The 26,489-nt window shown below is 49.6% G+C and overlaps 11 protein-coding genes across 11 annotated transcripts; 7 read left to right on the top strand and 4 right to left on the bottom strand.

Annotated features, from left to right (window-relative positions):
• Nucleotides 1-5: 5 nt before the first annotated feature.
• On the top strand, nt 6-1,875 carry F5B22DRAFT_652101 (uncharacterized protein; the record flags this gene model as incomplete). The annotated part of the gene is made up of 3 exons (XM_047979557.1): nt 6-1,047; nt 1,106-1,464; nt 1,543-1,875. 3 exons carry the CDS (start codon nt 6-8, stop codon nt 1,873-1,875), a joined length of 1,734 nt encoding a protein of 577 aa, XP_047825280.1.
• Nucleotides 1,876-3,455: 1,580 nt separating this feature from the next.
• F5B22DRAFT_629230 (ESSS subunit of NADH:ubiquinone oxidoreductase-domain-containing protein) lies at nt 3,456-4,782 on the top strand. The gene is made up of 2 exons (XM_047976468.1): nt 3,456-4,460; nt 4,578-4,782. The coding sequence occupies exons 1-2, from the start codon at nt 4,192-4,194 to the stop codon at nt 4,654-4,656; spliced, it is 348 nt and encodes a 115-aa protein (XP_047825281.1). The 5' UTR covers nt 3,456-4,191; the 3' UTR covers nt 4,657-4,782.
• A 1,681-nt stretch (nt 4,783-6,463) lies between these two features.
• F5B22DRAFT_551198 (branched-chain amino acid aminotransferase) lies at nt 6,464-8,134 on the bottom strand. Its single transcript, XM_047972955.1, has 2 exons — nt 7,555-8,134; nt 6,464-7,492 (listed from the first exon to the last, which is right to left on the bottom strand). The coding sequence occupies exons 1-2, from the start codon at nt 7,805-7,807 to the stop codon at nt 6,483-6,485; spliced, it is 1,263 nt and encodes a 420-aa protein (XP_047825282.1). The 5' UTR covers nt 7,808-8,134; the 3' UTR covers nt 6,464-6,482.
• An 818-nt stretch (nt 8,135-8,952) lies between these two features.
• Nucleotides 8,953-12,672, top strand: F5B22DRAFT_551189 (kinase-like domain-containing protein). The gene is made up of 5 exons (XM_047972954.1): nt 8,953-9,254; nt 9,332-9,384; nt 9,498-9,872; nt 10,011-10,848; nt 11,033-12,672. The coding sequence occupies exons 1-5, from the start codon at nt 9,086-9,088 to the stop codon at nt 12,475-12,477; spliced, it is 2,880 nt and encodes a 959-aa protein (XP_047825283.1). The 5' UTR covers nt 8,953-9,085; the 3' UTR covers nt 12,478-12,672.
• Nucleotides 12,673-12,975: 303 nt separating this feature from the next.
• On the top strand, nt 12,976-14,238 carry F5B22DRAFT_640177 (uncharacterized protein; the record flags this gene model as incomplete). The annotated part of the gene is made up of 1 exon (XM_047977820.1): nt 12,976-14,238. One exon carries the CDS (start codon nt 12,976-12,978, stop codon nt 14,236-14,238), a length of 1,263 nt encoding a protein of 420 aa, XP_047825284.1.
• Nucleotides 14,239-15,482: 1,244 nt separating this feature from the next.
• On the top strand, nt 15,483-17,785 carry F5B22DRAFT_551255 (uncharacterized protein). Its single transcript, XM_047972957.1, has 3 exons — nt 15,483-15,587; nt 15,642-17,386; nt 17,442-17,785. The coding sequence occupies exons 2-3, from the start codon at nt 15,741-15,743 to the stop codon at nt 17,566-17,568; spliced, it is 1,773 nt and encodes a 590-aa protein (XP_047825285.1). The 5' UTR covers nt 15,483-15,587; nt 15,642-15,740; the 3' UTR covers nt 17,569-17,785.
• Nucleotides 17,786-18,358: 573 nt separating this feature from the next.
• On the bottom strand, nt 18,359-19,966 carry F5B22DRAFT_551248 (putative carbonyl reductase). The gene is made up of 2 exons (XM_047972956.1): nt 18,810-19,966; nt 18,359-18,734 (listed from the first exon to the last, which is right to left on the bottom strand). Exons 1-2 carry the CDS (start codon nt 19,742-19,744, stop codon nt 18,620-18,622), a joined length of 1,050 nt encoding a protein of 349 aa, XP_047825286.1. The 5' UTR covers nt 19,745-19,966; the 3' UTR covers nt 18,359-18,619.
• Nucleotides 19,967-20,106: 140 nt separating this feature from the next.
• On the bottom strand, nt 20,107-21,373 carry F5B22DRAFT_662085 (uncharacterized protein; the record flags this gene model as incomplete). Its single annotated transcript, XM_047980417.1, has 2 exons — nt 20,107-21,031; nt 21,096-21,373. 2 exons carry the CDS (start codon nt 21,371-21,373, stop codon nt 20,575-20,577), a joined length of 735 nt encoding a protein of 244 aa, XP_047825287.1. The 3' UTR covers nt 20,107-20,574.
• On the bottom strand, nt 21,230-22,196 carry F5B22DRAFT_551265 (uncharacterized protein). The gene has a single exon (XM_047972958.1). It carries the CDS (start codon nt 22,112-22,114, stop codon nt 21,434-21,436), a length of 681 nt encoding a protein of 226 aa, XP_047825288.1. The 5' UTR covers nt 22,115-22,196; the 3' UTR covers nt 21,230-21,433.
• F5B22DRAFT_662087 (uncharacterized protein) lies at nt 22,186-23,073 on the top strand (the record flags this gene model as incomplete). Its single annotated transcript, XM_047980418.1, has 1 exon — nt 22,186-23,073. One exon carries the CDS (start codon nt 22,186-22,188, stop codon nt 23,071-23,073), a length of 888 nt encoding a protein of 295 aa, XP_047825289.1.
• Nucleotides 23,074-25,855: 2,782 nt separating this feature from the next.
• On the top strand, nt 25,856-26,450 carry F5B22DRAFT_652111 (bulb-type lectin domain-containing protein; the record flags this gene model as incomplete). The annotated part of the gene is made up of 3 exons (XM_047979558.1): nt 25,856-26,064; nt 26,166-26,244; nt 26,385-26,450. 3 exons carry the CDS (start codon nt 25,856-25,858, stop codon nt 26,448-26,450), a joined length of 354 nt encoding a protein of 117 aa, XP_047825290.1.
• Nucleotides 26,451-26,489: the final 39 nt, after the last annotated feature.

Raw genomic sequence — 26,489 nt, forward strand, 5'->3', positions numbered from 1 at the left:
CCACGATGCCCTGCTTCAAGGGCATCGCCGTCAGCATCCATGCCAACTCGGCTCCTATTGCTGAGTATGGCATGCAAAAGCAGTCTCGTCTCTCGCGCATTAGCACCTATATACCTGTTCCTCAGCCCCAGCTAAACCCTGACACTTCGAAGCATGAGCCTGCCAAATTCGCCATATCCATCACGCTGCTCACTCCCGGTCACCCTATTCCCTATACCACTCCGAAGACGACGCCTGACTGCCCGAATCCCAAGCCCCTCTACGCCGGTCCTCTACCTTCTTCGAGCACAGACCCTTCGAAACATGCCAACACGGTCACGCCCTATATCCCCATGACCCACTCAGAGAATGAGACCATTGCCGCCTACATCTACTTCGACGGGCGAGCGAAAGAAGAAGTTGCTACACTTCTGCGCCCTGGTGAGGAGACCTGGGTTAACTCTCGCTGGGTTCAAGTACCTGAAAGCGAAGGCGGCGGTCTTGCCGAGAGAGAATTCTTATTTCGCGAGGTCGGCTTGGAAAGGTGGCTCAATGGTCTTGATCTAAAAGGCCATGATGCCGCTGAAAAGGTAGAAAAGAGAAGGCAAAAGTTCGAACGGCGACACCGCCGTCAAAAGTCGAGCGCTCAGGCTGGCGACGACCTGGATCTTGAGAAGACCCGCCGAACGCGAGACACCCTCACTTACCGCTCGGACGACCAGGCCCCGCTGGGAACCACTGACGACGATGATGACTCCCTCTCAGATGACGACGAGCCACCCGAGGCTACCGGCCAGATCAAGGTCGCCATGTTCAGAGTGATTGCGTCGGGTGAGATAAAAAAGGGTGAATACTCACCACAGTTTGATGCCCATGATGACGATGATGACAGCGATAGTGGCAATAAGGAGGGAAGTAACGGCGCTATCGACGCCGATGTTGAGCACACTACTAGCTTCGCGAAGCCAAAGACGCTCGACCCCAAAACGATTAGCACACAGACAGTCACAGGTATCGACGGCCCCGAAAAGCCTTATGCAGTCTTTACATTTTTCTACCGCGGCCAGCGTAGGTAACCTTCTACCCCGTGTTGCTAGATCGTAGTTACTTACATAGAGATGTTTAGGACAACTTCAGAAAATGGGGATAGTTCCGGGACCAAAAGAGTCTCAGAAGACACCTGGCAGTAAGCGACGGTCGACGTTGGACTTTTCGGGGCTTGGCCCGTTGAAAACAACAGGCACCGTGGGGTTCTCGGCGTTCAGAGATCAAGAAACGGAAGCCGCGAATCGTCGCAAGGCGCGGAGGAAGAGTAACGGTTACGCCGGTGGTGGGATGGATGATGATAGTGACGAAGATGACGCCGACGAGGAGAATCCGCTGGCCAAGATGGAAGACGTCGATGATAAGGTCATCAAGACGCATCTTGAGCCCGAGGATGCCAAGGTGACGGGAGAGTTACAGGCAGGCATTGACAGGATTCGAGTGAGCCCCCTTTCTTCTTTGGAAAAATGCTGTATAACTATTGTCTTGTTCGTCTATCCTAACTTGATTGATCTGCAGCTCAAGCGTCAGCACTCGGCGGAGCCTGACTCTATCAATCGCAAATCACCCAGTGCTGGACCTCAAGGTGGAGATTCAACACCCCCAGAGACAGCACAGCCTAATCAACCTGCTCCTGACACTGCGCCCAGTTTGTTGTCTCAAGCTTTCACAGCCGAGTCTACTATCGGCAGTCCGATGAAGAAGCACAGAGCCAGTGCAGACGGCACGGCAGAGGATCGATCAGCGAATTTCCCCTCGGCTCTTGGGGATGTGCTAGGTAGAGCTAATGCAGATCAACAGATGAAGAAGTCGGTGCCAGCAGTGCAAATCACTGAGGACGAGGAGTTGTAGGTGTATTGACGGGAGGAAAGGGGGTTAGTGGAGCTGGTTGTTCAACCGATCGTGTTCGCGCCAACAATATTGACCGTTATCATCGATTTGAGAGCGCAGTTTACGAGATGACTATGACTAGCGCATCCGTTCTATCACGAGTGTATCGGGGACTAGCGGTACGCGCATGCAACCGACGCCAATCCAATGTCCATGAGATACGAGAACACTCAAGCTATAGGAGATTCGTGCCCCGCTACTACACATAGAGTTTTGATTACATAAGAGCATCCTCGAGGGGGTGGTTCCCCTTGCCTTTCGCCATCAACCCGACATACCCAAGGGCTTGGTCTGGGAGGGGGAGCGAGAGGGCGTGTGGCCGCGGTCGAATCCAGCTCTTCAACTATGGCTATCTTGTTAGTGGGCGGGCGGGCCATGGTAGAGCCGGAACCTAGACACGGAACTTGGGTGCAAGGTTGGACATATGCCAAGGAATAGCATGGGTGTATTCAAGTGATCGAGTCTTGCTTCCTCTTCCCTTATCTTTATTGTTGTGCTTTTCGTCTTGTTTTATTCCTGTACGGTGGAAGGCAAGGGAGGTTCGTTGTGAAATAAATACAGGGCGTGAATATAGCGAGCAACGAAGGCGTCGAATGGCAGCCAATTGAAGAAGTTCGTCTCGCGACCTCTTGTTACAAACCAAACGGTCCTCTTCGATGAGTGGTTCGATTGATCATTCATGTGTACCTAGGTAGCGTACAAATGACCTAAAATTAAAATCAAGAAAGGCAGGGGGGGTTAGCTTTGCGTTGATATGGAGGGGGGGGGGGGACGGAAGATGAGAGATTTATACTACTACTACTACTACTACTACGTATCAATCACAATGCGGGTGCGAAATTCTAATTTTCCATGTGTGTGCATGCATGATTATTTATTGATATGTGTTATGAGATTGCAATTCTACTCTTGGCAGTCGGCCACGACTCGTTTCTTAAATGCCGGATCTACCCGCCCATATAAATTACGTGCCCGACTATCCCATCTTGTTTACCTGTTGTCCTGTCTTATCCACCTCACGGAAAGATGCAGTCATCCCTCTTCAATATATTGGAGGCAGCATCTACCATGCATTACACATTCATCATGAAACCTGGATTAGAGCATTAGCACCGCCAGGCAGGGTGTAGTCATAGGCGAAAACGAGTAGAAGTTCAAGGAGGGAAAACATCAGACTGTTGAGCTTGATATATTAAGAGTATCAACATGAAGGAATTCAGTTGGCTGTTCTTAGAAGTGATTGATCATCATAATTTTTCCGGGTTACCACGGTGGTGATGGAAGTGCGTAACGTCGCGTATTGCTGGAATAGAAGAAAGAGGAATTGAACTCACGCTTGTTTGGATCAATTGAGGCGACCTGCTGAGAAGAAAGTCAAACATCTACGGTGGTCGAGCAAATAGCAATATGTAAGTGTAGTATGCAAGTGGGATTGTCGAGAAGGAAACCAGAAAAAAAAGGAATCCAAATAAATATGGATGAGGAACGAGTCACGTGGTAACTGTCTGTCGACCTGGGTATTTTTGTTGAAGTTGATGAATATTTATGCATCTATGCATCTATACATCTATGCATAATACGAAGGGTCAAGTACCTAAAGTCGCTCAGATGTCTCCACCGGGCAGGTGGGCAGACCGAAGCGGCCGGCTACAGGTGACGGACCTCTGACTCTAACCTGGCTCAACCTGACAAGCTTGACATGTCTTGGTATCCTGTCTTGACTCGGACCTGGCTTGACTGACTGACTAACTAACCTAACTAATTAATTGAATCCTTCTCCTCTCCTCATTCAGCCACCCACGCCAACACCAACCCACCACTACGCCGAAGTGTCGTCAATTGGGGAATTAAAGAGAAAGGCGAGAAAGGCTAGGAAGAGAAGCACCTCTCATCCTCTCACCCCCTCGACCCCATCTCCACTCTTCCGTTGGTTGTGTCGAATCTGCCCTCCACACGCCGCCACGCCGCCACGCCATTTCGACCGACAGCTAGCTACCTAGCCAAGTCAAGCAAACCATCTCTTGTTTGTTCCTTTCCGCCGGATCATTGACCAACAAGACCGCAACACCCTTCCGTCATTGCCACCAGTTGGGAAGTCACTCCACGTCTTCCGTATCGTGGATCGAACAAACAAGCATCCATCACATCCATAAATAGCGCCCATCAATTCCATCTTATCTCATCGCCTGGTCATCAACATCGACGCAAGGAATATCAGGAAAGAAAGAACAAGTAGGATAGAAAGAAGGAAGGAAAGGGCACATACAACTGACCACCATGTCCGCCATCCGCACAACCACCGCCGCCCGAGCCACGCGCGCCCTGGCCCTCCAGCAATCCACCCCATCCACCCGACAGCAGTTCACCGCGAGCGCCCGCACATCGGCGTCTCACGGTCCGCAGTACGATCCTCCCACGGGTTGGCTGTTCGGCGTCAAGCCCGGCGAGAAATACCAGAAGGAAGGCTGGGAGACGCCCTTCTTCTACGGCTTCTGCGGTTCGGTCCTCTTGGCTGGTGTGGCATATGGGTTCAAGCCTGATACTTCGTGCGTTTCTGCCCCTCGTTCCTACTTTCGCTTCCCTTGACTTCCCCATTCTCCCTCGTCTTCTATCTTGTAATGAACCTAGCGTAATGAACTTCCTGCTGATTGACAGTTGTGCAGGATACAAACCTGGGCTCTCGAGGAGGCCCGTCGGAGGTTAGAAGCCGAGGGCATTCTAGAGGATCCTTCAAAGAAGTAGGTCAAGGAAGAACCGTCGGAATCACTACTACTACTACTACTACTACTACTACTACTACTAAATGTCATCTTGCCGGATATGGGATACGTGTATTACTTTCTTTCGGTTTACGTACTTAGACGAACACCCAACGTTATGTTGGCTGGGGAAGAGAAATATATGAATCAATATACTCTGCTGGTATCAAATACTGGCCTATTTTCTGTCTCTAAATTCACCCCGTTACTCCCGTTGCCTTGTTTTACTCGGGCTGCTGCTGTGTCTCATCTAGCTGGATGAGCTGGGTGTCAGGGAATGCACAGATAGACAATGTCGTATCAGTGGATGAAAGTGAATGGATAAATAGGGGTTTCTTGTTTTTTATCAATTTAGAGAACGCAAGTTTACATCATATGCATACAATACATACATAGAACGGATACTGCCTGTTTGTCTGTCTGTCTGTCTGTCTGCCCACGCATGGGGTATCTAGTGGCTGTTCCTTTTCCTTCTTTTTTCTTTTCCTTTTCCTTTTCTTTTCTTTTTCCTGTGATAATATATTCACGCCTCATATTTTGGTTTCTCATTTTCGTTGCGGGCTTAGGATAAGATGGACAAGGATGAATGGATGAGTTGAAATGCTACGTCCTAGTCGGCTTGGTCTCCCTCGGTAAAGATACTGTTACTGATTTTAAGGTTGCATCTACTCATCCTCATATCTCAATGGGATGACTACTCAGGTAGACAGATGAACATATATTTATTGTGTAGATGATAACCGTATATAGACGGTATATGTGCATATATATACGTATGTGTATAGATGCATATATTGTGTCCATCTGTCTATTTTATCTCAATATAAGTAGGGATGTGAGATTGCCTATATATATGGCAGGTCGGATAAAATAAACTCACATTGCATTACGCTTCATGATGAGGGATTTCAAGTGGTAGGTCCCTCGTGCCTGACATACGTAGGTGAAGAGGTACCTATACATGGACCTGCAAAATCATTGATATCAAAACAGATCAGATGAAATCGTAAGATAATAGAATTGAGAGGATTGGTAACAAGAGATCGATGCTACACCTCTTACTACGAGTGCACTGTTTCCATGTTCTTATGATCTAATATTGTGGGAGGTGAGGTACGTGCGCTTCATAATGTGTACTAAAATTCTCGATCTAAATGCCACTAAAGCATACCTACTCAGACACACAGAGAAACATAAATATATATACACACGCATTAGTATATTCAAGATTGACTAAATAATAGCAGAAAACAACGAGGAGAGACAGGCGAGCGAGCACAGTGGAGATAGTTTCATAGTTTCAAAAACAGTGTTGATCAAATCTGATGCCTTGGATCTAATCTAATGATCTTCTACCACGTACTCAGATATCACCTTCGTTTTACTACTGTCTATGCAATCTAATCTGGTTTGGCATTAACGATGTAGATCAGTTGATAAATAGTCAAGCATGCAGACAGGTAGGCAAGCTGACTGTTCATACTGTACATCTAGCTCGCCATGCAGTGTAGTGTGCCATGATCTCTATCCTTGCTCGCTCACTCTTTATCAAATCCCTTGCTGTCTATCTGATTGCTCGTCTACTGATCGAGCGTCGCCTATGTCCCCCTGTTTCCCCCTGTTTGACCTTCCTCATAATTCTCTCAGTGTTTCGAGCCGAGGAAACAAAGTGCTAAAGTGGCTGGACGCTATGGATGCAGAATTAATGCCTTCTCTTCTTCATTTTTGTTTTTTTTTATTCCTTCTACCGTACAGCATTACCTGGGTATAACTCAGCAAGCATGGTTCTCGTTATCATCAGCATCTCTATCAGCAGATGTAGCTCCACTCGTGCTCCTCGTCACCGTACTGTCTCCCCTCAATCCATCCCTTCATGCGCAGCGCAATCTCGCCCGACTCCTCGTGCTCGTGGAGGCCGCAGTCGACAGGCTTGCCCCTCCAGCTGATGGTGCGCACGGGGCTGACGATAGCAGCGGTGCCGGCGCCAAAGACCTCCATCAGACGGCCTTCCTCGGAGGCTTCGGCGAGCTGCGCCATGGTGAGTTTGCGCTCTGATATGAGCCAGCCCTCGGGCGCGAGCTTCTCGCGGGCGAGCGAGAGGATCGAATCACGCGTGACTCCCTCGAGGATGGTACCGTCGAGAGGCGCCGTGATGAGCTCCTTCTGCCCCGTCTCCTTGTTGCGGATGGCGACGAACAGGTTCATCGTGCCAACCTCGGTGATGTACTGCTCGGGTCCGAACAGCCAGAGGTTCTGCTGGAAGCCGCGACTCGCGGCCTCGAGCTGTGGCACGACGCATGGCGCGTAGTTGGCGCCGAGCTTCTTGTCGCCTACACCACCTGGCCAGGCGCGCACGGCGTAGTCTGTGGCCTCGAGGGATACGGCCTTGAAGCCGAGAGGGAAGTAGGGGCCCACAGGGGACGCGATAACGAAGAGCAGGGCCGATCCGGGCGGGCTCACGCCGAGGGTCTTCTGGGTGCCGATCATGGTGGGACGCAGGTAGAGCGAGTACCCGCGCTTGTCGGGAATGAAGCGCTCCTCAAGGTTCACAAAGCGGGAGAGGAGGTCAATGAGGGCTGGTGACGAGAAGGTGGGGAGGGCGATGCGCGCGGCCGACTTGTTGAAACGCTCCATGTTCTTGTCGGGCCTAAAGAGCCGCACCTTTCCAGCCTTGTCCTTGTAGGCCTTCATGCCCTCGAAGCACTCGAAGCCATAGTGGAAGACACACGAGGCCGGGTCAAGAGCGAGGTTCTGGTAAGGCTGAATGGCGGGCGCGCGCCAGCCTTCGGTTTGCGTCCATTCTATTGTCAACATGTGATCTGGAGGGGAATTTTTAGCCGGTCAGTTCATACGCTGATAGGAGGGAGGAGGAAAGGATTACCTGTGAAGTGTCGGCCAAAGACCAGCGTGCTCGGGTCTACCAAAGTTTTAGGATCCGTCGTCTTCTGAATAGTGAGCTTGGAAGGGTCGACGTCGAGTTGCTTGGCTGTCGAAGCGGCGGCGGGCTGTATGCTATACCATCGCGAGACGGAGGACGATGTGGACAGAGCATAGGGTGAGCGTGTAAAAGGAGTCGCAGCAGCGGTAGACGCCCTCAGGGCCCTCGCGCATCGCGGGAGAAGTGGTCGCAACATGTTTTGGAATCTGAGAGTATGGCTGGCGGGTAGGGCAAAGAGGAAAGCGGAAGGGGGAAAAATGGGAAAATTGGAAATATTGAAGATGTTGCAATATGTATATGATCACGTCAAGAACGAATGCGTGCCCTCCAATGAGCCGGTTACCTAGTCAATTAACTGCTCGGCGAGCACTACAAGCAAAATGCAGAATGCAGAATGTAGAATGACAGGACACGGACGGGAATAAACCTGGATGAAGCTTGTTTTCGACTGGACCGGTGTGACGACCACGATAGCGCAGGATCAAGGGTCCCGGTTGCGATCTCGGAGCAACGACCAGACAGACGGGACGCATCGAGGCGGCTAAGGGCGGACAGCGGAACAAGCAGACGGAAGACGGAGCCTGCTTAGGAATCTAAAATAGCTAGGGTCAATGCGCTAAAGACCGACTTACTTACGGAGTAAAGATACTTCGATAAAGGTGCCTCTCTATTGGAAGGATTTCGTTGGAGGACTTTGTTGGATGGATGACATGGACATCCTGATGATCCTCGTTAGGTCTACAAACTTGGAATATCTTGATGAAGAAGCACACAGACATCTGGGCATGATTGCCTACTTTGAGTAGGTAGGATCAATGGTAACCCAGATCAGACCAGATCATGGCTACATGGAGAAATGGAGCAATGGAGCAACGAGAATAAGTGATGGTAATGGTACTATGTAATGGTACAGCAGGGGTGGATCATGCTTGTACGAATATACAAAATACCGGTATCGAGATACAGCCCTGGAGGTTACAAACATCAAAGCATGCATGTACTCAGTACTTTGGATCACTCTTCCATTACATGTACAGATCGGGTCGCTAGTACTTCAAAGCGGGTGACAAGAAATAATAATTTCCTGCGTCGCGCGACAGCACTCCATCTCTCTCTCTCTGTATCTACATACTCTACCCTACCTACTTTCCCGTCTTCTCCTAGGTACGTATGCAACTGTAGGCCTCATCTCGACTGCAGTAGGTAGGCAAATACAGATCACCGGCCCTGTCGATTCAACACCGTGCTCATCAGCCATTAATTCATTCGTCTTCCGCTATTACCGAGTGAACACAGAGCCCACTACATCGACGGCAAGGGCGGCGACGACGACACGACGACTTGGTACCCGACGGCACACGGCGGCCACGGAATTGCAGGGGGCATTGCAGGAAGAATTGCAGCGATTCCAAGGCAGCGATATGAGGGTCGAGGTCAACGCCCACGAACCTAGATCCCAGCCCCGTCGCCCAACATGTTCTCCTCGCTAAAGAGCTTCTCCTCCAACATCAACTCCAACTACTCCGTCTCCCAGACCGTCTCGTCCACCGCCGGCGCCTGGAAGATCTACGATGCCAAGAAGAAATCCACCCAGAAGCCCTATTCCGTCTTCGTCTTCGATAAGAAGTCGCTGGACTCCCATGGTAAGGACCGCTTGCGATCGCGATTGCGCCCCGACCGCGCCGAGCCATCGCCGCTGATGCCGTTTATCTGCGAATAGGGAGCACACTGAACAGATCGAGCGCATCGTCCTTCAAGCGCGCTACGGAAGAGGTCAGGCCCTTCACCTTATTCGCTACCACCTACTGTACACAGATGCCACCATGGCCAGAAACAAGACGGGAACGGGGCGTCATGATGAACAAGATGGCTAACCTGCCAAATAGATCATCGAGCGCTTAAAGAAAGAGGCATCCTCGCTGGCCCGGCTACGTCACCCGAACGTCCTAGAACTCGTCGAACCCGTCGAAGAGACGAGAGGCGGCGGACTTCAGTTTGTCACCGAGCCTGTCACTACATCCCTTGCCAGCCTGCTGCAGGAGAAGGACGACCAAGAGAGGGCCGGCGGCATTGGGGGTCGGTCCAGTCGCTATGTCACCGAGGATTCCGACGGCGTGAGGCGGAGGCGTGAGCTAGAGATTGACGAGCTCGAGATTCAGAAAGGCTTGCTTCAGGTCAGCAAGGCCTTGGAGTTTCTCCATGAGAATGCCGGGCTGGTTCACGGCAATCTTACCCCCGACGCCATTCTTATCAATGCAAAGGTCCGTTGGATCGTCTTCCGTCACCTGTTCCAGAACGTTTCCTACATTATGTTACCTCTCTCCGAGACGATACTGGTTCTCGTTCTTCTCCAGCACAACCTAGATCCTTGAACGATACGGAACTGACATTGCCTCTAGTCGGACTGGAAAGTTAGTGGCCTCGCATTCTGTAGTCCCCCTGAAAATTCATCGAAACCTACATCCGTCCAACCCATCAATCTCTCCGAGGTTCTGAATCTGGACACCCGTTTGCCGCGTTATGTACAAATCAACTTAGACTATACCTCCCCGGACTTTGTCCTGGATAACAACCTTACCTCATCCGCCGATATGTTCTCGCTTGGCCTACTATGTATTTCCTTATATAATTCCCCTCACCGTTCCCCTATAGATACGAGCGGGAGCTTATCCGCCTACCGACGTATCTTTACCTCATCTTCCACCGTGCCATCCTCCGGTAATGACTTTTTGTCAAAACGTCCCTTGCCAAGGGATCTCGTGAGCCATGTTCTCCCACGCCTAATCACGAGGCGGCCAGCACAGCGCATGACGGCCCGTGAGTTCCAGGAAAGTCAATACTTTGATAACATCCTTGTCTCGACAATCCGGTTTCTTGATGCATTTCCTGCCAAGACTCCCAGTGAGAAATCCTCATTCATGAGAGGTTTGAACAAGGTTCTCCCGTCGTTCCCGAAATCAGTCATGGAGAAAAAGGTGCTTCCAGCTTTGCTGGAGGAGATGAAGGACAAAGAGCTACTCTCACTCATTCTTCAGAATGTCTTCAAAATTTTGAGTCTCTTGCCGTCGTCACAGCGTGCCTTTGGTGAGAGGGTTCGCCCCAAGCTTAAAGAGATATTCGTCGAGAATGTGAAACAGAACCAAGAGAAGGATTCAGCTCGGGATGCGGGCTTAATGGTTGTCCTAGAAAATACCAATTTGATTGCCGAGAATTGTTCGGGGAAGGAATTCAAAGATGGTATGTGTTATACTCCTCCAACGAAGAACTTGCTCGACCCCCTTATTGCTGCCTGTCCCATTAAGCCTTCAATTTGGAAGTTGTTAGCATTGATATTATAGATGCTACTTCGCCATCAAGCGTCGCCTTGTGACATATGGCGATCTCAAGACATGTATCCAGCGTTGTTACTAACTATGGCCAGATATTCTCCCGATAATTCTCGCTACAATTGAATCTCCCACACCATCACTGGTCGATGTGGCTCTGAGGGGGCTGCCAGAGGTACTGCCTATCCTCGATTTCAGTACAATCAAGAATGAGCTTTTCCCAGTTGTTGCTACGGTCTTCAGCAAGACGAATAGCCTGGCAATCAAAGTACGCGGTTGTCGTGCTTTCGTCATCCTCTGTGGTGGCTCCAATGAATCAAGCTCTGGCGATGATGGTCTCGATGGGCTAGGTCCGGAGAAGAAGAAGAAGACATCCTCCAGTGCTCTCGACAAATACACGATGCAGGAGAAAATCGTCCCTCTAATTAAAGTCATAAAGACGAAAGAACCGGCTGTTATGATGGCTGCCCTAGATGTTCTGCGAGTTGTTGGAGACGTTGCCGATGCAGAATTCGTGGCGATGGAGATCTTACCCATCCTTTGGAATATGAGTCTCGGCCCGCTACTAGACCTCAAGCAATTCCAAAGCTTCATGCAGCTGATTAAATCACTATCGCGTAGAGTTGAAGGCGAGCAAGTAAAGAAATTGCAAGAGCTAGCTGTTACTAACGGGGGAGCCGCGCCTGCTCCGGCCGTGAATGATGATTTCTTAGGTTTCGGAGGTGTCACGGGAACTACGTTCGATTCGACGAACGGGGCGACACACGACGACTTTGAGCGTCTCGTCAAGGGTAGGGCATCCCCAGCGTCAAGCAACCCGATGAATGGCGGCGGGTGGGATTCGACTCCAGCCCCGGCTGCCAGCTCTCCAGTTGCTGTCAAATCACCCACGGCTCAATTCTCGTGGTCTACGCCTACGCCAACCAGCAACAGTCAGTTCAATCCGCCCAAGGCACAGGCGCCGCCATCGTTCCGGACCGTGACGCCGGATCTAGCAGCTTTCAGCCCGCTCAGTCCTCAAACTACCCAATTCTCAAAGCCCCTACAACCTGCTCCAGTTACGGCGCAGGCCAACTCTACTATGCAGCCAGTCTCGACTAGCATCAACTGGTCATCGTCTGCGGGCGCCACAGCTAGCCCCTGGGCGTCTTCGAGCGCTGCAACTAGCATGATGCCATCCAGCATGTCCAGCATGTCCAACATGAACACGAACCGACAGCGACCCTCACTAAATCAAGCCACATCCTTCTCTCTAGCTCCGCCACCGTCGAGTGGAAGCAACGCGTCTTCAGGTTTTCGGCTACCACCACCACCCTCTGGGGGAGTACAACGACAGACCTCCTCCCTGTCAATGGGACATACATCGTCACCAAGTCTTACGCCCATGGCAACTGGGAGCATGAATAGCATGGGCGGGAGCAGAAGCATGAACAGCATGATGGGCAATGGGATGAATGTAATGACGCCGATACCCCAACAGCAGCAGCAGCAGCAGAAACAGCAAAGTAGCGGTCTGGATAAGTATGAAAGTTTAATTTAGGTATATTAACGATGGAAGGATTGAGATGATCATATAGCGATGAAAATATGCAGCAAGCAAGCACCATTAAAAGACTGAGACGCACGTATGAGTCAAATGTGTCACGATTACTTGCGGAATGGTTTATGTCATGTCACTTCGACTGGTGTTGTTTGGAGTATAGCATTCTGCGTATTAGGAAAGCATACATGTAATTTGCAGCGCAGCGTCGGTCGGTTTGTTTGCAGAATTCGACTTCATCATATACGTCCACTTGTTCATGCCAAGAGACACCCAGCACATCCTAGGCTAAGTTGTTTAAACAGGCAGTAGTTTTATGGGCTCGGACGGGGTTTTCCGCAGAGTGCTCGCCTACTCCATATCTACTACTATAAGCATCAAGCGCATCTCATGCCCAATATTCGTCCACCGAGGTCCCTCCCCGACGAGCCGCGCGTTCATGGTCACAACTACCATTTGTTCCGTGAGATACGTTGCCTGCATTTCAGTGAAGCGCACATGAATCGTCGAAGTCACAGGAAATCTCGTCTTGGCTGCCAGGAGTGTAAGCGTCGCCACATCAAATGTGATGAGAAGCGGCCAACCTGCGCTCACTGTACCATTACTCATCGAACCTGCAAATATGTCGCTTCTCCCGCCGCGGCCATAGAAATCACCGCCTCCGCTTCCGCCGCCACCGCCACCGGCCCGGAAAGTACAAGCCATCTAGATGAAGCCCCGAGTCCCGGCCCGAATTCTAACGCAACGCCAACAGCACACATTCCTCCCGGGACACAAACCAGAACCGTCGTGGGCCTACATGGAAATCCCTATGGCGCGGGTATTCTCTCCAGTCCGGGGTTGAGCGCAGTGGTGGGTAACGTGGTGAACATGAACCACATGGAATTCCTCCTACACTACAAACCATCCATCGCAATCCCTGAATTAGACACGCAAATGGACCCGATCGCAACCACAGTAATGAACAAGCTAGCTCTCGAGTTTCCCTGGCTACTTCACGAGATACTAGCCATCTCATCGCGACACCTGGCCGTGGTGACGCCAGACAAAGCCGGCCACTACCTCGCCGAAGCCTCCCAGCTTCAGACGCAGGCAATCAATCTCTTCAACTCGGAACGACTGGTGATCAATGAGAGGAACTGTTCGGCCGCGCTACTCTTCTCGTCCATTCTCGGCCGTCACATGTTAGTAGACACATTATCAGGCATCGAGTCGGACGGCGCCGTGCTCTTGGATGATTACTGTCGCTACGTGCACGTCCACCGCGGTCTGCGTGCCATCGCATCCGACGCATGGCAACTCTTGCCTGAATCGGAATTATGGCCACTCCTTCTCTTCAGCGGTATCCAGCGGCCTAGGAAAGCGTACGGAACCGAGCTAGGTGACCTCCGTCGCTGGATTGAGGAAGAGTCGCGTGGGTTAGACGAGAACACCCTCAAGATATGTCTTGGAGCGGTAGAGCTATTACAGGTTGGTCTGGACGAGGTAGCGGCCGCCAAGACACATACGCGCGTGCACCAGATGGCCTTCATTTGGTCCGTCTGCGTCGATGCCAAGTTCATTGATCTTGTCGTGAAGCGCTTGCCGCAAGCACTAGTCATCCTCGCGCATTATGCGGCACTTTTACATCATTCTAGGAGTCTTTGGCAGATCCGCGATGCGGGACATAGGTTCTTGCATACGATTTGTAGTGTTTTAGGAACTTGTTATGAGGAGCGGCTCCTGTGGGTGAGGAATTTGGTATTTGGATCCGAGGGTTAATGAAGAGTACACTTTGTACGGCCATCATATAGTGTTTTTGTTATAACATGTTACTTGAGAGAACGACTTTCCACGCAGCTGATACCATCCGGAACGCTACGAGGCTGCATACGGAGGCAAAGACGGAAATTGAGGTGTCGAAGATGGCTGTACTGTGATAGAATCAGCATTTTTGATGGGCTACGGTCGGGTAGATGCGTCTTGCTACCTGCTGCCACGGATTTACACACCCCCAACTCCTCTGCTCCCTACTTGATGATGAAATGAGAGCAGTGGGATAATGTACTGCTAGTGCTAGCGCTCAATATGAGCGATATGAGCAATGTGGTAGACACACGGGGTAGAGTGGGATGAATGAAAAAGGGGCTGCTACTATCCAGGATGGATGGAGTGCGAGGGCGAGGGTGATTATTTGGATATGTGTAGTGATGTATGGCCCATTTTGGCCCCTTCCTGGCCTTGGTGGCTGGGTTGGGAACTAATTATATACAACTAATTCTGCCTTGCTACGGCCTCGGCTAATCTCCCAAGCCATTGCTAATGAAGTCTGTATAACTTCACATTAGCAATACGGGCTTGCATGTCTTAATATTGAAGTTTCATGAAGGGTCTTTTGCACGCGTAGCCGTAGGGTATCTGCATGTTTGGCTTACGCGCATGCAACACTTGTCTCCAAACCCCCAAGTTTTTAATTAACATAAGCACTGTCTCAAGTCTAAGGGGGTACCGACTTCCAGATTTTAGGTGCAAAACTACACGCGCCCCCAACAACGGAATTGCGGCTGATTTTTTTTTTTTTAAATAGTGCACCGCCCCCTTTAAGCTTCTACAGTCACACGAGATCATGCCTCGCTATTCAGCCTGATGGTATTCAGAGGCAAAGGGGGCTACGACATTAAAATACGACGGTGACGAATGCTAACCAATTACCTTACTAGTTCCTTTATATTCCAATGAAGCCAGCAATTTTCTTGCCCTGGCTACGATTCCTTCAACAACCAGTAAGGCAAATAAACAAACCAACCCTTCTTTTCTTATTAATTGGTTGACTTTCAAAGCTATTTTTATATGTAGATGAATCGTTGTCTGCGGATGGCTCTTGTAATACAATTAGCTCTTTGGGGCTTGAATTTATATTTAGAGTAATATACGGCAATACAATGAGATCGGTATCTTAGTATAGAGGACCATTAAATAAGTGCGATCTTGCCTTCGATTCGAGGCCTTTTAATAAGTCTACGACCTTCCTGTGAACACACCAATTGGTTTACACGTAGTATGGAAGACCTAACAAATATTACCCCGAGGAAACGATCAAATAACACCGAGAAACGTAAAATTTTCTACAGGTACTATCACTGGCCACCGTCTAGTAGCGACAACGACTAATGATATACTATCAGGACACCCAGGCTAGCAGAGGCCTAGATGTATTAGGTGATGTTCCTGAAGCCAGTCGCTCGCTAAGTCCAGTCCCCAGCGGCGGATATAATGACACCATTATGGCAAGGCCAGGAACGCCAGCTTTTCTGCTCACGGAGCGTGAACAACGTGTCGGTATAAGTTCAGTTCCCGATGGAAATATTCCTTCATCTAGACCTATGTCTAGAGCCACCACACTAGATATCCCAGACGACAACTTCTTTCAAGATACCAGTAACATGGCAGTGCACAGTATCGAACCGGTACCAGCACCTCGACTCCCTATCAAAGAATCTCTGGGCCGTTCTGGCTCACTTACCATCATTGGCGGCTCGGTTGTGGCACTCGTTCTTCTGGGCTTCTTGATGTTTCTTTGGCTTGGGCACGGAGGTCACGAATCCGCAGACGCTACCTGGGTCTGGAGACAGATCGCACTTGGAGGGTGGATGACACAATCCATAACTCTCACGTCTCTAGGGCTTCGCTTCATTATCTCTATGCAAGCTGCAGTGTGTACGTCCATGCTGGCTGCGCTAGTGCTAGAAAAGAAGTTCACACCGAAACCCGATGTTGCTTGGTTCTCGATCATTCGGAGCACAAATGACGGGCCATTGAAAATGGTTCAAATGATGCTATCTTCGAAATTCCTCATCTGGTCTATTGAATTTTGGTTGTTATCCTTGCTAGCTGTTACAACTCTGGGTTTACAGTTTGCATCAACTATCTTGCTATCAGATATTGTAGACTCCGCCATAGTCAGCAATATGCGTCAAACCCAAATGCCAGATCTATTTGATCCAAGTGGCGCCGACTTATCAGTAATCAACTGGCTTTTTGGGGCATCGAAACCTGTATACGGCGTTTTTGGGGAACTGGACACGGATTATAACGTCCTCCCAGATGCGCGAGGGTTAAGCCAAACTGGATTAGTTCAACGAGCGTTTTTACCGCTGGATAGGCCAAATGATCGAATATCAACTCGGTATTTTAAGGGTAACGCGATAGTGATGAGCTCGAAAACAGCCTGCATGAGACCTCGAATATATGGCATCTCTCTTACCCACTACACAGACGACTTAGGTAATCACGCGATTGAAATCGAAGGCCGACTGCAGTATGAACTCACCATTCGTGGGGCACAGGTGGATGCGAATTCGTCCTGTTCCCTTGGAGAATGTGAGGAGATTGCTTTTCTTTGTTCCAGTCCAATCGACTTTGTTGGTCATGACAATTCTACAACCTCTTGGCAGTCTGTGGCCTGTTACCTTGGTGCTGTAGGAGGCCAGATTGATTGGTCGTTGCATGCGCCCAGATGGAACTCGTCTCAACAGCCGTGGTCGAGGAACGTACCGATCTCCTTGATCTTGTCGACCAATGTCGAGGACGTGCATCAGCTCCAAGGGCATGTTGAGGATCCACCTTGGGTTGACAATGGGGAGTGGCGAAGTTACGAGATTGCGACGGGAGTACGGGTCAATATATCACTATGCTTCCATGCCTTTACCGCGGACCGGAAGCTAGTGAGTATGGCAGCTTCGTGGGACCTCGAAGAACCTATCACGCAATGGTCATTTGGATCGTTTGCATATGATGTATCTGACGTCGAACGACAGATTGGATCGAATTTGCCACGCGGCAGCTCTGCCGACCGAGGGGTTTTAGACCTGCATATCCTAGGCGAGCCTCACGATGGACCGCCTACAAGTCCAGCAAATACTAAATGGCGGTTTGACGACGACGATATCACCGCATCGGCAGCCACGCTGACTCCTCTCTTACAGGAATGGGTGCATTATGCGGTCGCTACATATGACGCCAACCAAACAGTTGGGCTCTGCTATTTCTGTAGTTATGCGTCCATTAGCCAAATTCACCCAGAAACTGGGATCCTATTTAGCGATACCATAGCGCTGACTGGCCGGCCAGCAAATGCCCTTTTAGCCTATCACACCGCGCTCGCAATAATAATTCATGACCAGTATTTGAGCTCGCGCAGCTTGCTGCAGGACGCCCAGATCGTCTCAACTACTGCTGTCAGAGCGCCGTCGAGATGTAACAAGACTGGATGCCACGGGCTTGTTACAGTCACTATTCTCTTAGGCGTTCACTTGCTATACGTTGCCATAATAACAGTCTTATACATTATCCAGACTCGTCACTCGCGCTACGGTAATATTTGGCATGCCGTTTCTCAGCTCATAAGCGACGACACGAAGGAGGTTTTCGATGCCGCGAACAACAAGAGTGACGAGGATATATTTGAGAATGAGGAGCATGAAGGCAAGCGTGACTTTGTCAAGCTCGCAACATTTGAGAACGGGCGGAGTGAAGTCCTCAAGCACTACCCCGACATGGAACCTTCTGGCTCATCGTTGGCCACCAGACTTAGGGAAAAGCTCCCCAATGCTATTTCAGTTAAAAGAAAGCACAAGCAGTAGGCTCTCGATATAAGGGTATAATGAGGGAGCGATATTCGTTCGTCCCGCCTGGATTTCCAATACAAGGCCCCGGAGGACGTCATTGCATCTGGATATTTCACGGTGGGACTAACCATTAGCAGCTTATAATATTTTCCTTCCTTGTAGTTCTCTGTCTCTTTGGTTTTCCTGTGTATTTTCTTGTCTGTTTTCCTCTCTGAACTTTCGTGTACACTTCCTTGTCTTGCCTTATTTTCCCAAGCCTTTTGCTTTCCTCCTTCAGTTATTTCACTGTTTATTGTCATCTAGAGCTTAACATCGAGACTAAATCTGTATAAGGAGCAGGTTTAATTGGTGATCGAACCAATAGCTGCTGTTCCTTGAATCAAAGGCGTTGGTGACTTATACTAGCATTTGCACCATTCATAAAAATCTGTATCAAAACAGCTTAGACACACAACTTAAACTTATATACAACACTTCCAGAATCTATATTCATTCCGCTTGCGCGGCTTCCAAAGTCCACGATGTTATGATGTTGATTAAGCATATCGACTAAGCCCCGGCTCAAACTTGCTGCATTCGGCCACGAGTTCTTTCCATGCTTTTTCCGTAAAAGCCTTACCAGCTGCTTCATCCAGGAAAGGGACCTCGCCACTGGAAGGAAAGAAACATTAGTTAACTAATTATGAAGAAGACACAAAATTAGGGGGAAAGGGGCAAAAGACGTACGAACGAATGATATTGTTGCTCAAGAACTTGCCATGCGACTCGGACCCCTCCGCCGCCGTGGCGTGAATCAGCGTACGAGCGCCTTCGGAGACATGGCGTGCCGAAACTCTGCGATAAATGTACATGAGTGGTTTCAACCACAGTGGAAGATTCTTGTCAAAACCTGTGTACACGAGGCCGGGACACATGTGGTTGACAATGACCTTCGGATTCTCCTCTCCCACTACCTTCGCCAGGCCTCGCACGAGCACGTTGACCATGAACTTACTGTCTTGGTACCGGGTCATTGCGTCGTAGGTTTTCTGGTCGTCGAAGTGCTCCAGAAACGACCCGTTGGGGGTCAGGGGTTTCTTGGTTAGTGAGTGGCTGCTCTGCATTGAAGAGCCGACGAAGCTCAGATGTGTGGGAGCACCACGACGCTCGGCAGTGGATATAAGCAACGGGAGGAGACCTAGAGATATCAAGAAGTGGGTGTAGACGTTGACTGCCGTTTCGCGTATTAGCAATGTGCGCGTCACCAGGATGCGAGCGGATAATGGGAGACCTTGCATCACGCGCTCGTGTCCGCTTGCGCTCTTGTGGTATTTGAGGATGTTGGTACCGCCATTGTTCAGCAGTATATCCAGCTCCGGGACCTCACTCTTGACCTTGCGCACAAAGTCGACACCAGACTGGAAATCATCGAGGTCTAGGGGAAAGGCCTCGATGGCCGCATTTGGGTTTAATTTCTGCACGGTAGGATCCGCCTTCAGCTCGGCGATGGCTTCTTTCCCCTTAGCTGGAGAGCGCACTGCGATAATGACACGGGCAGCTTTGAGAGTCAGGTATTGCCGAGCCGCTTCGAGTCCCAATCCAGCATTGCCGCCAGTCACAATCGCCGTCTTTCCCGTGAGGTCTGTTCCAGGAGGAGTCGGGGGGATTGGTAGTGCACCCATGTCAACGGTTCAATGGAGAAATGAGGGGTATTCCGTATGTGATTTTGCGTCAGTAGAGGTAATGTATTAGGCTAGGGGAACCCTAGCGAAACTACATGATCGATTCCGTCTCTTATATGTAGTATCTACAGCAGAAGCGATGATGTTAGTGTCTGCCTGCTCTCGGCCGAGAGAATCCACTTGTTGCTGTGTGTACATACGTGACGGTTGGTTTGCTTATCAATCAAAGAGCCTCCGTTTCTTTTAGGAAACAAGGAGTCTTTCCTGTTTCTTCCTGTTTTTCATCAATGGGATAATATCGATTTAAACAGCCACCTCTTCTTCATTATTAAGACTAATAGTTGCATATTGTCAGTAACTAACTGGTATATGAAAGAAACCACTTTACATATTCAGAGTCCCAGTCTTCTGGTTAGTGCCTATTCTCTTCTTTCCTCCTGGTATCCAATAATTACAGAATTATTTAACACTATCTAATTTATATTTTCCCAAATTTAGGCGGTTACACTCAGCTTAATTACGTACCAAACACGGGCGGACATCTTATAGATGAATAGATCACACGATAGACCACATAGTTGGATAGGCGATGAAATGCTGCCAGGTTTCTAGAGGCACATTAATTGATACTTGTTTGCTATTCTCTATTTTAACTCCTGGAGCTTAGGATTTAGAGGTGAGCTTTAGCCAAGAACCTGAAGATCAGGCTGTACGATTGTACAAAAAACGGGGGCACCGTTGTTTCCAAATCGTAGACATAATACAGGCTACAGCAGATTTTAGAACCCCCATAAAATCATATCACATTCATGGCAAACATCTTAATGACTTCACACCACCGTGGGTGACGATAGCTGTCCTCGATCAAGGAATATGAAATCGTTCCATATATTTCCCATTTCATCACCATCACCATCATCATCATTTGGTGAATGAATCAAAGGGTCGCCTTGTCGGAATGTTCTTCTCTCTATATCATCGTGGATTTGTCGCAGTATGGTCCATGGTGCTGCGTATAATTCACAGGCAGCTCGCTGCCAAGGCTCGATGGCACCACTTTCATCACCACTCTCTCGAGGCTTGAATATGTCGAAGACCTCGTTTAGGAGATTGTGCAAAATCTGGACGTCGTGCTCTTGGTTGGGTTGTTTTAGGTATTGGAGCACGACGAAGCACTCGTGTAGTGGCTGCAACTTACCCGGGAAGAGCCAGCGATAAGGGTGGAAAGCAGGCAGCTGGGAAACGTGGAGATAATTATGCAGGAAGAGGATGCAGTTCGGTATTAAGCTGGAGGCATTCACCGCTTTAGCATGCTATCAAAATCACCGGGTTGAATCTGGGTATGTCTTACCTGTTCCAGGGCGACCCCAACATGCGGCCCGAGACAATCGAAATGTGATATTTCATCATAGAGAGCAGAGTGCGTGCAAACGAAATGAGGACGGTCTGCTGCCGAGGATAGTCGCCGTACAGCCGTGGATTATTTGGAGCGCTCGCTTCGAATAACTGCGATGGGATCTGGCCATGCTCCGGGAGACCGCTCGCCGATAGCCGGGATATCATGTCATCGAGCTTGTCATGAAACTGTGCGATGTATCGATCGAGTGTCTCGGACGTCTCCGTCGCCATTCCATTCTGAGTATCTGAACACTTCTCCACCACATGTCGTAAAGCACCGGCCGTCTCGTATCACCCTGCGGCGAGAATAAGAGCCGTCGAAGTCATGTCGTCGAGTACCTCGCTGTTGTCACCTTCATCTGTCTCTATTTTGCCGAGCTGTGATGGCAACGGCCCTCCCGATGTAAAGGCACTCATTATCTGGAGGTGTACAATATGTTTCCATACCCGTCGACCCATATCATGTTCCACATCGCTCTTGCCGCCCCTATTCCAAGATCTCTCGCAGTCAATCCCCAGGGTCTTTGCTGCTTGGACCAATCGTGAAAGACCTGATGGCCCGCCTATAATTCCATCCATATCAGGGTCGCACTCAAAGACGAGGACCGAAGCAACGAGCCCATCAAGGGTCGCCACCTCATGATAACACGATAATGACAGCGTCTCATCCATTTTGGACTTAAGGTGGGCCAGAAAGGCCTCGGGGAAGGGAGCGCGGAGGGAAGAGGTCTCGTCCCGGACAGATCTAGGGGCAGTCACGGCGCCGCAGTACAAGACGGCCCATAGGAGACCCAGGAATGAAAAGAGCGTAAAGTCGTATTCACCACGGACCAGCGACCGCTCCTGGCTACACTGGCTCCAGAAGTCGTCATAACGGGCACGCAGCGCCTGGACGTCAACTAGAGGCAGCAGCGGGTGCACGCCAATCAGGAACGCTTGCAACAAGACGTCGCACAGTGGCTTACGGTTCATATGTTGACTGCAACTCTATACTTCAGAGCCCAGTGTATCGCGAATTCCCTAGACAAAATTCTACTCGGGAAATGATTCTTACCTTTATCAATACATATATGGGAGATGTATGTTGGTCGAAGACGCCTTTGATTGCGGGATGGATGCGTGTGCACCCAACGCAACAAGAGCCGGGGTACCGTAGCTTGAGCTCTACGCTACTCATATGCCAGTCACATTTACGAGCCGCTGTGTTTGACGTTACTGTGGATACCAATGACAATATCATCGCCACTGAGCAGATAGGCGATCCCATTACGCACCTTGAACAATGGCCCGCGAATCTATCCCAATCTATTGTCGATGAAGTAGCTCGAACCAACCTCCAATCTAACCAAAATTGGCACAACGAAACAGTGACGACAGACTGGACCAACCACCTGTTGACATTGATGATTGGCAACCGATCGCTTGTTGACCCAGCCCACGACGTTCCAGATCCTGCTACAATGCGTCCAATTCTAGAAGATCTTTACGGACGACTAGCCGCTACTTTGTTTGGCTTGAACCCGTCCTTCTTCCAAAAGGCCACAGACAAAATAGATCCAATCCCTGCCTCTATCTTCCGGGTCGAAACTCGCATCTTCTTATCCGAGCCTGCATTCATCTTGAGTATCTCTATTCTGGCTGTCTATCTTCTCATTTCCGTGGCTGTGTATACCCGAGCACTGGCTATACTACTCCCTAGAATGCCGACCTCTCTCGGGTCACTTCTAGCGTATTCAGTTGCTAGTCAAGCTACTGAGGACTTCATCAACCAACAAGAGTCGGGCGATAAGACAATCACAAATCGTACGTATACCTTTGGTAGATATATTGGCAAAGACGGAAAGCCTCATATTGGTATTGAACGAAACCCATTTGTTGTTCCACTAGACAAGGAGTACTTCAAGAAAAAGGGGCCCTATATGCCAATATGAGTAAGAAGGGATGAGCCGGAACACAGTCTAGAACCTCGGAATTTGTTGGAGATGGCCTCATAGGCATACGAACCAGGACTCGCATAGCCTTTTCTTCTACCATCTCGTTAAATTCTAATCACATGACTATCGTACAATTGCTACTTTCTCTAATACAGCAGTTTGATAGATTTCTCTTGAAGTATAGAATTTTTCGATACGTAGGTGGCGCGAATCTTGCATTATCCTTCATCCGCGTCATTAAATCGTAGCTGCCAACGAGCTGGGCTGAGATCGCTTACATGATACATTACAGTTTGGCCCCCCCACCTTTGACACGCGCATGAAGATGTTCTTGATACTGCACCACGTTACGTAAGGATCGTAACCCATACAGCCATTTGGGGGTGTGCTTTGGTATTATTGGGCAATGCGTTGGGTGCAGTTGTTCAAGTCTCTACAATGACTTGTGTGGCTATCGGCATTTACTGTATTTAGATATATAGACGAAGCAGAACGTACAATTCATTGGAACAGCTGAAATTGTCAATCAAGCTAGAAGTTTAGCATGGCAATGACATACTATGAGGCGCTCTCCGCTATATTCGGTCATCAGGATTCATCCTGGGAGTTATATCGTAAGAAACTTTTCTAGATTCAGGTTAACGAGGAGTACATTGTTTAAGCCATACTTGCTCAGACAACACGTAGACGCATCTATTTCGTCTTTATCTGGATAGCCAACACGAACACCTCTTGATATTGCTGGATCCTTCACGTATAGCTAGCACTAGAATAAATAGGCGAGCTGCATACAACTTAGCCTGACCGAATGCAGTAGTTACGCATCTGCATACCATCTTCCACGGTTACTAGTCGGTGATATTTGGAAGCAAGTGAAGAGGCGGCCCTAGACCAGTCGATGGGGAATGATATTTGCCACAATTGGATCGGCCCGAGACGCTCCATGCCTTGCGACGTCGATGAGGCGTTGCAGCTTTTCCGCGGTGCTGCAGCGCGTCGGTACCAAATATGGTCTGATGTGATTGTTCACAGGGTGATCTCATAACAGCCCAGATAAATTGACGACCCGGCGTCATGGCTGTCGTCTGCATGTTGCAATATTCAGTCTTGTATTACAACATTTGCACACTAGCTGAAGACCAATTGAAGGTGAGCTCACTACGGCGGAATACCTAGGGTGTAACATGAGTAGATGCGGCCTGTTAATCAAATTGACTGATGTCTTACCAAGTGCCTTTTTCGAGACGCATCTTTCCCCCCCGCCTCAATCAAACGTAATTGGAGATAGGTATTGAGATACGGACGGCTGTCACGATGCAGCCGTCTCGGCACTCGAATAAGAAAAACAACACTGGGCAGTGGTTGGACAACATCATATTACTCCTCACGCACCTATCTTAGATGCACTTTAAAGCTGTACTTTCATAAGCTCATCGTCCAGCCCGGTCCCTAGCAAGGATACACTAGATTCATCTGCGGGTGTGCGCCCAGTCACAAGGGATCGCTGAACTCTTTGATTGACGCTCGGAGAATCTGGTTCGTCACACGGTACCTCTTCGAACATGAGCAGAAACACCACATCGTCGTTCATATCGGCACATTTTATGACGTGTTCGTGCCCCAAGACTGCAACGGTGAAAATACTAGGTCTCACAGCATGGCACGACTGTCCCCCGCAATAAAGAAGCACACTGCAAATCTAGACGTTTTCATCTTATGAGAACCCCAAGCGACTCCTCTTTTCTATATTGTGCATGAAGGGGCCACGTAAACATCTGCAATTTGGTCACTCAAGAGGTGGGTGTTACGTATGACGATGGTGGCCGTTCGAGTGCGTTGTATGACAAGAGCGAGCATCGCGGCAGCCGCTGTCACCACGTTTGAATGGGGTTAAAGTTGCCTCTCTAGCGGCCGCGTGGAAGAGCCGGAGACGGAGTAGGTAGTCGGATGCAGCCAGATCTGCCCGAAATCCTAAGCGCAGCGCAATGATGCATATCTTGATGCAGAACATGACACCCCTACCAGCGGGTTCTCTTGCATATTTCGGGGTCCTTGGCTCACGAACATGTCGTTTGGAACTTGTGAGCAGAGCCACGATGACAAGACTCCGTGTGTCTGTTGAGGCGGGGGGAGGGCAATTCCATCGATCTGTTTACAACGTGAGTAGCACGCTCACATATGGTCACGCTGTGAACCGTCTAATTACAAATTCTTTTTTGAACGGCACCCAGATCAGAACAGCTGTGAAACTATCGACGCGTCATGGGCATCTAGACAACGCCACACTAGTGGCTTTCGTCCGTGGACCAGCTGGATGTCGCATAATGACACTATGGAAAGCGTTCTCTGCAGCGATAAAAGATCGAAGCAGTGGGATTCGACGGATTGTACCGCGTGCGTGCATTGGCGTGCGTCTCGACTCGAGCTCGGGCAAGACAGAAGAGATTAGAGCTCAAGCGATCGGCTGTGATATACCGCTGCGAGCGGGGAAGGCAAACCCAATGCTTGCGTTGTTGCCTGATAAGGGCGCGTGCAGGGCGAGACGTGGAGGGTGAGGATGAGTCCGGGAGACACAATGTGAATGAAACAAGGTAGATTCCGAAGGCAGTGGAAAGATGCACTCCGTCCAAATAGTAGTCGGCAGGATATATAAAGAGGACAACCCTCTCTTGACAACAGAGTCTATTGTTCTATCATCCATCATCATCCAGATACCCAGACACTCAAGACACACTTGACTATCTACACAAGTCTTAGTAACTCTTTATACTTATTCGCCATGCCTTCTCATAACACCCTTGGCAATGGAGAGTGGTTGCTCACTGGCAACAGTCTCTGGAGCAACGATGGTTCTGTCGAATTCAAAATGCAGGCGGATGGCAAGATCGCCATCTACTGGGGAGGCAAATGCCAGTGGCAGAACACTCCTGAGCAGAAGGACAACGTTAAGGGCATCCAGATGCAAGGAGACGGCAATCTTTGCATCTAGTGAGTTTATCCTGTACCCTCGTGACGCCTTTTGACGATCGCTAGTTGCGAACGGTACAGGGGAGACAGTACGTCGTCGCTGACCAAAACCTGCTGTATAGCGACATGAGCGGCAAAGCCATCTGGCACACCAACACAGCCAATCCTACCGGTGACAGCACTTGCATCATCGCGGTCCAGGTTAGTCTTTGAAGTCATTGATCCTGCCATCCACCACCACCACCCCTTGGCAGGTTTCGAGTCTCATTGCGCCTCCCATGGCCCTAAAATATGTGTTGAACGCGTACTCCTTCCGGTAATTACTGACTCAAGTGCCGTAGGACGATGGTAACGTGGTCATGTACAAGGGAACTCCTATCTGGTCTAGCAAAACCCAGAAGAAATAAGGGGTTGCGCCATATCTGTGTGATTCGATGGACAGGCCA

This window comes from Xylaria bambusicola (assembly GCF_022495145.1).
Source record: "Xylaria bambusicola strain CBS 139988 unplaced genomic scaffold F5B22scaffold_81, whole genome shotgun sequence".
NCBI lineage: Eukaryota > Fungi > Ascomycota > Sordariomycetes > Xylariales > Xylariaceae > Xylaria > Xylaria bambusicola.

Bases quoted from the DNA above. Each gene is read 5' to 3' on its own strand.
- F5B22DRAFT_551189 (XM_047972954.1), top strand. From the start codon at position 9,086: ATGTTCTCCTCGCTAAAGAGCTTCTCCTCCAACATCAACTCCAACTAC. The intron at 9,255-9,331 runs GTAAGGACCGCT...ATCTGCGAATAG, and splicing joins GAAGTCGCTGGACTCCCATG to GGAGCACACTGAACAGATCG. The intron at 9,385-9,497 runs GTCAGGCCCTTC...CCTGCCAAATAG, and splicing joins TCAAGCGCGCTACGGAAGAG to ATCATCGAGCGCTTAAAGAA.
- F5B22DRAFT_551265 (XM_047972958.1), bottom strand. From the start codon at position 22,114: ATGAACCGTAAGCCACTGTGCGACGTCTTGTTGCAAGCGTTCCTGATT.
- F5B22DRAFT_551198 (XM_047972955.1), bottom strand. From the start codon at position 7,807: ATGTTGCGACCACTTCTCCCGCGATGCGCGAGGGCCCTGAGGGCGTCT. The intron at 7,493-7,554 runs GTAATCCTTTCC...ATTCCCCTCCAG, and splicing joins CTTTGGCCGACACTTCACAG to ATCACATGTTGACAATAGAA.
- F5B22DRAFT_551255 (XM_047972957.1), top strand. From the start codon at position 15,741: ATGGCAAGGCCAGGAACGCCAGCTTTTCTGCTCACGGAGCGTGAACAA. The intron at 17,387-17,441 runs GTTTGACGACGA...CCTCTCTTACAG, and splicing joins CCAGCAAATACTAAATGGCG to GAATGGGTGCATTATGCGGT.
- F5B22DRAFT_551248 (XM_047972956.1), bottom strand. From the start codon at position 19,744: ATGGGTGCACTACCAATCCCCCCGACTCCTCCTGGAACAGACCTCACG. The intron at 18,735-18,809 runs GTACGTCTTTTG...CTTTCCTTCCAG, and splicing joins AGCAACAATATCATTCGTTC to TGGCGAGGTCCCTTTCCTGG.
- F5B22DRAFT_629230 (XM_047976468.1), top strand. From the start codon at position 4,192: ATGTCCGCCATCCGCACAACCACCGCCGCCCGAGCCACGCGCGCCCTG. The intron at 4,461-4,577 runs GTGCGTTTCTGC...ACAGTTGTGCAG, and splicing joins GGGTTCAAGCCTGATACTTC to GATACAAACCTGGGCTCTCG.